An 8,254-nucleotide genomic window follows, 5' to 3' on the forward strand; every position below is an offset into this window, starting at 1 on the left:
CAGGGAGGGCAGGATCAGCCCCAGATCCCACCCTGTGTGGGACCAAGGACCACCCAAGCACCTCTTGTCACCTCAGGGACAGACATACCCGGTCGTGTATTTCAAATTCAAAGCAGAAAACAGACCACAAAATAAGCCCAAACCTCTTGGTTTCTCAGCTGAGGTCCCCACCACCCCTCACACCCCCAGGCACCTGAGCACAGCCAAAGGACAGTCAGTAGAAACCTTTATTGAACACAAAGCTCAGAGGAACACAAGCTTGTTAAATGGCAGTGAAAGTCAAAGTGCGTCTCCAGCTCAGCCCAGGGGACCCCAGGACCCCCCTCCCCTCCTCTCCCAGCCCCCGTGGCCTGGGGATGGGGAGCCAGAGCCAAAGGGCTGAATGGCTGCACAGGGAGGGGAAGGAAAGCCTGGAGACAGCGTTGGGTGCTCACCTGCAGAGACGCTCCCCTGGACACCTCTGTGCCCCCAGGGGACACGCACATGGTCCCAGGGCCACCAGCCCCATCCCCGCTCCTGCAGCCACCTGCCACAGCCATGGCCTTGCCAGCCCCATTTTGGACACAAGCAAAGCCAGGATGTGCTGGTTAGACCCTGGTGGCACCCTCTGGGTCCCTCCAGCACTGTCCTCCTGCTCCCTCCATGTCCTGGGAGAGCTCCACACGCCATAAATAATAAATAAATACCCCACGCTCAGCCAGGCTGTGGGCAGCCCCCACGCAGGGGGACAGCCCTGGCCCAGCACCCCCCACACCTCCACCACCCCCTCCCAGCACAACAAAAACTCTCAGCACCCCCTCAGCTGTACAGCCCCCCCAAACCCCCATGGAAATGAAACGCTGTCCCCAGGGGACAATAATAAATTAATCAAATCATTAATCTATACACAGGACTGCTTAAAGCTCTGGAATGGGCTCCTGGGGGGCAGAGGCTCTGCCCTGGGCAGTTTCCCCTGATCAGGGCCCTGTGGGGGGGGTCTCCCAAGATGGGAACCCCACCCTGGCACCCTCCTTGTGGGGCTGGAGCTGAGGATGCCATCGGCCCCCACCAGGCTGGGGGGGATGGAGGGATAAGGAGAAAATATTGCAAAAAGGGATGGGGGAGGCTCAGGCGGGCGCTGGAGCCTGAGGGGCTGCCCTGCCCTGCCCTGCCCGCCCTGCCAGGGCTGCCCCCTCCCCTGGCAGCTCCCCCAAGCACCAGGGCGGGCACAGCTTCAGAAGTCCAAGGGGGTGAAGTCCCCAAAGTTGCAGTCGAAGAGCTCGCTGATGCCCTCGCCCTCCTCCAGCCCAAAGTGATAGTCCTGCGCCTGCGGCGGCGACAGATTGATGAACTCATCGGCCAAGAAACCCGCCAAGTCCTCCCTGCTCTGCTCCAGCAGGATGTCCATGGAGGCCAGTGGAGACAGGCTCACCTCCTCCTCCGGGCTCTTGCCAGGCAGCACACTCGGCCCTGGCAGCAGCGCTTCTGTGGGGGTGAAGAGCAGCTGTAAATCCCATAATAATCTCCCAATAAACCCTCAAAAAAGCTTTTTTGGCTATGGAGATCCTGCCTTCCCCCCTCCCTGCCTTGCTGGGGTGCCCAAGCATCATGCCAGCTCTTTGCTTGTGCCAACAGCAGAGGGGCTGATGAGAGCCACCGTGACATCCCACCAGCTCCCTGTGTCCCCAGCCCCACCTTGCTCTCCGGGCAGCAGCGGCATGTTCACATCCTGGGCGGGATGCAGGAGCAGGGAGGCTCTGGGCTGTGAATGGCTGGGAGAAGAGTCCTCTGCAGGGGCTTTGAAGGGGCTCTTGACGGGGCTGCAGACCCCCGAGCTGTCCTCGGGGCAGAGGAACACGTCAATGGGGCCCTGAGTGCTTCGCAAGGAGACCTGGAACGCCTGGGGAAGGGGACAGGAGTGAGACAAGGTGGCACAAGGATGCCCAGGGCACGGGGGGCTGCTCAGGCGGGGCAGAAGAGGAGCAGAGCCTGACCCCAACTCACCTCTGCTGCATCTGAGACCTGCAGCTGGGTCTCAGGGGGAGCTTTGATAACCATCACCATTTGCTCCGCGGGGTCCACAATGCTGCGGAGGTCCTGGCAGGTCACATAGGCTGCGGTGGGGCGGGTCAAGGAAGGGATGTGGGGATGTGGGCTGAGAAACAGCCTGCCTGTGACACCGAGGCTCAACCACAGCCACCACCCAGCCAGCCCCACCCCAGAACCAAAGGATATTGCTGGTTGGCGGGGTCCTCGGTGAGCAGGCGCAGCTGCACCGTGCACATCTGGATGAGGTCATCCAGCTGCCGCTCGGCCGCCTGCAGCTCCCGCAGCTCCTTCTCCAGCAGCCGGTGCTGGCCTGGCGCTCCCACCGTGGCCTGGCTGCCCCTGGGGAGCACCGTGCCCATCAGCAGCCAACCCCCACAGCTTCCTCTGCCTCACCGAGGCCAGGCCACATCCCACCCCACACCCAGGGAACCAGACCCGCAGGGATTTTGCAGCAGATCGCTCTCCGAGGCTGGATGCAGCCTCCCACTCCCCTGCATGACTTGGGGAGCCCCAGGGGGACTCGCAGGTGATACCAACGCTGCTCAGGAGCCTGGTGCCATTGAGCACAGCCCTTCCCAAAGGGGGCCACCACTTGGCTTGCAGCAGAAGCTCTGGTGACCTTGCCCTGAAATTCTTCACCCAAGTAAGACCCTCCCCCTCCCCAGGGTACAGCCAGACACAGCCCCATGGGCCAGGGGACATACAGCCACTGGATGTGGTTCTTGGACTTCTTGGTGATGAGCTGTATGCCCTCCAGGACATTGGTGATGTCGTAGATGCGCCTCTTCTGCACCTTCAGGACCTCAGCCGCCCAGTTGAGATCCACCACACCATCTGGGGACTGGCTCAGCAGCTCCAGGAAGCGCTTGGTGGTGAGGTTCAGGGAGGTTTCATAGCGGGATTTCTCTCCAGGAGACTTTGCCCCTGCCAGACATGGAGGACAAGTGTCATTTAGCCACAGGGGAAACCCAGAGCTGAAGCTGAAAGGTGACAAAACTGCCACGCTTGCAGGTGCCTTGTAGACCAGGACAGGCACCCCAAACCCAACCTGTTTTCTCAGGGCAATGGGGTGAGCTGCCCAAAGCCCCTGTAAGAGGCAGCAGCTGGCACAGGCTGTGGCACCTGTGCTCCGTTGTGATCACAGCTGTGACTGAGACACTGAGTGCCAGGCAGGGCTCAGGGGGGAGATAACAGCAGATCCACCTGGGACACTGCACTGACACCATGCTGGCACCTACAGCTCCATCCCACAGGGAGGGACTGAGCCAGTGAGGTGCCCAGCAGGACAGCCATGGCACCAGCACAGGGTACAGCAGGGAGTGCAGGACAGAAACAGGCCAGCCCCAGGGACAGCCCATCCAGACCGACACAAAGGGACTGCAAAAACCTACCAGGGAGCAGAGAGGGGCTGCTGGACCTCTGCTCTGGCAAAGAGGGGCCAGGGGGAGTGGAGCTGATACCTTTAGCAGGGTTCCTGGCCTTGCCCCGGCTCACTGGCAAACTCTCCGCTATGTACTGGTGATCCGTCTCCAAGTTCAGCTTCCTCTTGACCTGCAAGGGATGGGGTCAGCAGAGGGACAGCCACCCCCAGGGCCCCACTATGATGGAGGGTTTCTGTGAGGAACCCCCCACAGCACTGTGGGGTACAGACACCCCAGATCCCGGCAGGAGGGGGTTGACAGGAGCTGTCACACACACCCGCGGGGATGGGGGGCTGTCCCAGCCGCGGGGGCCCGGCCACGCAGCGGGGAGCGCCCCAAAGCCGGCGTGGGCCGTGGGTGGGGAGGCAAAGCACGGCCCGGCTTCCGGAGCGGCGGCGGGGCAGGGCCGGCCCGGCAGGTGCTGCGTGGCACGGCCCGGCCGTACAGCCTGGCACGGCCGGGGGCACCGGGCACGGGCTGGCACGGAGCAGGGCACGGCATATGGCACAGCACGGAGCGGCACGGCCCGGCATGGAGCCGTGTCCGGCACGGCTCGCTGTACAGCCCGGCTCGGTGTGGCACGGCTCGCTACACCGCACGGCCCGGTATCCAGCCGGGCCCATTGTACAGCCCGATCGGGTACACGGCCCCTTCGGTACACGGCCGGTTCGACGAGGCCCAATACTGCACAGCCCGAAACACGGCCCGGCCCCGCCGGTCCTCGGGGCCCCCGCCCCCTCCCCATCCCACTCGCGGGGGTTACCGGCGGGCGGCCCAGCGCGGGCCGTCTGGGCGCGGCGCCGGGGCGGGCGGGCTGCGGCGTGGCGAAGAGCAGGAGGTCGGAATCGGGGTGGCCGCCGCCCGAGGGCTCCTCGGCGGCGGCGGAGACGATCAGGAGGTGCGGGGAGGCGCTGCCAAGCAGCGCCGCCAGCCCCGCCGCGCCGCCCGCCGCCGCCATGGCTCACATGGCAGCCGGTGCCGCCGGTGCGGCGGGCGGCGCGGCGGGCAGGGCGCGGACAGGGGCGCGGCCCATGGACGGGCGCGGGGCCGCCGCGCTCCAGCTCCGGATCCGGCTCCGCTCGGCTCCGCTCCGCGCCCGCCGCCGGATTGTTCGGCGCGCCGGCCCCGCGCGCCTTTGCGCGCCAAATCCTTTTTGCCGCGAAAAGCGGCGCGAGCCGCCCCGCCGGCCGCCCATTGGCTGCGCCCGCCGCGGCGGGGAGGCGAGGACGCGCTGCCATTGGCCGCGGCGCGCGGGGCGGCGGGCGGTGCCGCGCGGCCATTGGCGGACGGGGGCCGCGCTGACAGGCGGCCAATCAGCGGCGGCGCGCCGGGGCGGCGGCCAATGGGAGCGCAGCTCGGGGACGCGGCGGGGGCGCCGCGTGGGTGCGGCGCGCTCTGTGTCCCCCCCCCGGGGGTGTCCCCTCCCGTGTCCCTGTTTGTGCCCCCCATGGCGGTGTCCCCCTCCTGTGTGCCGCCGCGGATTCCTCTCTCCGAACCGGCCCCGGTTCCCGGTTTGCCCACCCTTGGGGATTTCAAGCCTCAGGCAGAGCCGGTCCCGGGCCGGACTCAGCCCCGCCGGGGTGATGGGCTTCCTGCTGCGGGCGCGGCTGCTCCCGGCTCCGGATGGCCCGGGAGGACAGCGGCACGCACCCACGAGCAAAGTTCATATCGCTCCCCTGCCCTGCGGGCTCCACCCTCCCACGGGTGGCACTGGTGGGGAAGAGGGCGGCTTTGGGCTCTGCGGGGTGGCCCAGGCTGCCCCCACTGTGTTTCCCTTCCCCGGGGGTGACAGCAAGCCCAGCGTGGGCCAGGCCCGTGGCATCCCCCGCAGCAATGCCTTGCCTTTGGGGGATATCAGTGGGTGCTCAGCGTGCTGGGGCAGGGGCTCTCCTGTAGTGTGGGGCGGTGTCGGCAGGATTTCTGTCTAAAAGATGAAGGGATCAGTTCAGGCTTGTCCATCTGCCTTGTTTAAAGCACCCCGAGACCATGGATGAGGCTGTCGAGCAAGTCTGGAGGCTTCAGGCTCAGCTGCTGCTCCAGGGGTCCGGCGAGCACGGAAGGACCGGGATGCTGCAATCTGCTCCATCCGTTTGGCGGATGATTCACGGCGTTCTGTGTTTCCAAACACCAAACAGCTGCGGATCTCGGCAGCTCCTTCAGGACTGGCTGATAACCCTTTACAGGGCAGAGGAAAAGCTCTGCCGGGAGCACAGCCTGCACTTGACCGTGGCAGGCGCTATCTGCGGCCGCGGGCTCGTGTGGCCGGGGAGGGGCAGGGACACAGGGACAGCAGACAGAGCCGGGAGTGGCCCCATATACTGAGAAAGATGCGAATCCACCCACGAGACACGGGACAGGCGGCTCCCAGAGCCAGTATCTCCTGCCTGCAGGACACTGGTAACCTTCTGTTGCATAAGGAAGCAAAATTAAAAAGGAAAAAAGTACATCCTGCTTAAAAAAAAAAAAAAAAAGCATTATAAAGATTAGGCCTTTTACAAGGCCCAGATGCTCATGAGGAAAGTGGGGTCTGATCCAAACCCCTGCTGAGCCAAGCCCAGGGTTCCACCCGTGTTCCCCCATGAGTTGCCCCACGTGTCCCTGGGGTCTGGGGTCGAGCAGAGTGGCCCCCAGCCCGCTGCTGCTGCCAGGCAGGGCTGTGAGCCAGCGCTGGCTCCTGGCCCGGCCCCGCTGCCAGGCCTGAGCTGCCCGGGATGCTGGAGATGGGCTCTTTTTCCCAGAAGTGCGTGGGATGCAGGAGGCATTCGCAGGGATGAGTTAACTCCTCTGCTGCAGAGCAGATCCCGACATGCAGTGTCCCTGTGCCGGCCTAACAGGTTTCTGGCTTTAAAGGATTTTATGCTGGATACTTCGGCAGTGGCTGCAATTCCCCTGGGGACAGCCAACGCGGGGCAGGGCTGCGATTTTCCCTGGGTCCCTCCATCCTTAAATACGGCAGTAACATGGTGCATGTCCGTGACCAATCAAATCAACTCGCTGTGCCTCATTTCTTCATCAGCAGAGAGCAAACACAAACGCTGCCTTGCTTAAAGGAAATTAATACAGTTAATTAACACTCAGCCCTTCTAATATTCCAGATCCCGCTCTCCAGAGCCCTTCCACTGCAATATCATCATTACTGCGAAGCATAAGCAACAGTTAGACCAGATGTTTGCACACAGTTAATGCTTCTTCCATCTGGGGAGGGGGGAAAAGGCAGCGCATGGCTGCCGGGGCTCTGCCCATCCCTGGGGAGCCTCAGCCCGGCGCTTCCTGGGATGAGGCAGGGTTTGGGACACAGCTGCTGCACCAGCTGCTCCCGCTCGGCTCACAAAGGCTGGCTTCATTCACCCTCCCCTAATTCATGCAGGAGCTCATTCGGGGGGAGCAGCTCTGCCCCTCTCCCGGAGCCTGCGCTCACACTTCCCCAAGGCTTTCAGCGCCGGCGGCCCGAGAACGGGAGGCCCTGGAGACAAATAAAAGGCAAACGGCGGTGGGAGAAGGGCGGGCAGGGGCTTTCCTTGCATGTGGATGAGGGGAAGCAGATGAATCCTGTCTCCTGCACAGCTGCAGCCTCCCCCCAGCCCTGCTCCCAAGATGAGCTGTGTGGCAGGTGCTGCTCCCAGATAAATCCTGGCTGCAGGCCCCGCTCGCTCCTGCAGGGCCTCGGGAAGGCTGCTCAGACACTTGGTGCCACAACAGGGCTTCGATCGCGACAGGACAGCTCCCGAGTGTCCCAGAGCACATTTACTGTCCCAGAGCACATTTACTGTCCCTGTCACCGCAGCAGTTCCCACACGGAGTGTGCTGAGCTGTCACAGGGAATGTGCACAGGACATCCCTGGGGCTCCTGCCAGTGCTCCTGCTCCCAGTTCACTGATTTGCTCCCAGGATGGTGAGTTGGCAGCATGGCACAGTCTGCCTGTGCTGGGGACAGCCCAGAGCCCCCCCAGTTCTGCTGCCCTGACCCTACAGTCCCCTACCTCTGCCACCTGAGCCATCACTGTTGTTCTGTGCAAACCAAGGTGATTTTCTGGAAGCATAAACTGAGTGTCTAAAGCTGGCCTGTGGCAGAAGGGAGCAGCCCTGCTTTAGGTGGCTCCTCTCAGATCCCAGTCCCAAAAGCCAGGCAGTGCCTGTTCCCTTGCATCTTTTACAGAGGATGACACAGCCCTTCTCCTCGCAGGACACCAGGTCAGCTCTTCTTTTGGATGCTGGGCACAAGAGACTCAGCAAGTGCAATCTCCTCCTCTCCTGTGGTGGCATCTGTCTCTAAAGCTCACATCATGCAGTGTCTCTCAGTGGAAGTGAGGGCACAGAGCCCGCTCCCCTCCTGCTCTGCTCCTCACACCCAGCCAGGGCAGCCTGCTCTCATCCTCTGAGCTAAAGCACCACAAACACTAAAAGCCACTCCATTCCACAAGGCTCTTCCATTTCCTTCACTCAAACCCCATGGAAGAATGGAGAGGCTGAAGTGTTTCTGGGGAGCCTGGGGGGGTTACCCAGGGGTGATTTGGGAATATGCCAGGCTCTACCTCTCCTTAGTGTCTCCAGCCATTCCAGGTTCACTTCCCAGCACTCAGAGCATGGTCACTGGCACTGAGAACCCAAAACGTAGCACAAGTGTTGGAATACTTTTGCTTTTGTCAGAACAAAACCTACAGGTCACCCAGAGCTTCACCTGGAGCAGAACAAGAGCTCAGAGTATGACACTCTGTGAGGAGAAAGAAAAAAACCACTTGAAGGTAGGACTGGCATCAGGTTGGAGCAGTTAATTTGGCTTCTCATGGGCCCAGGCTGGACACTCC

At 62.8% G+C, this 8,254-nt stretch overlaps 1 protein-coding gene across 1 annotated transcript; it reads right to left on the reverse strand.

The window, feature by feature from the left end:
• Positions 1 to 209: 209 nt before the first annotated feature.
• Positions 210 to 4,576, reverse strand: E2F1 (E2F transcription factor 1). The gene is made up of 7 exons (XM_086853039.1): positions 4,213 to 4,576; positions 3,489 to 3,579; positions 2,733 to 2,952; positions 2,215 to 2,367; positions 1,984 to 2,098; positions 1,675 to 1,879; positions 210 to 1,464 (listed from the first exon to the last, which is right to left on the reverse strand). Exons 1-7 carry the CDS (start codon positions 4,405 to 4,407, stop codon positions 1,214 to 1,216), a joined length of 1,230 nt encoding a protein of 409 aa, XP_086709165.1. The 5' UTR covers positions 4,408 to 4,576; the 3' UTR covers positions 210 to 1,213.
• Positions 4,577 to 8,254: the final 3,678 nt, after the last annotated feature.

Source organism: Cyanistes caeruleus, chromosome 16 (assembly GCF_971803275.1).
Source record: "Cyanistes caeruleus chromosome 16, bCyaCae1.hap1.1, whole genome shotgun sequence".
Lineage (NCBI taxonomy): Eukaryota > Metazoa > Chordata > Aves > Passeriformes > Paridae > Cyanistes > Cyanistes caeruleus.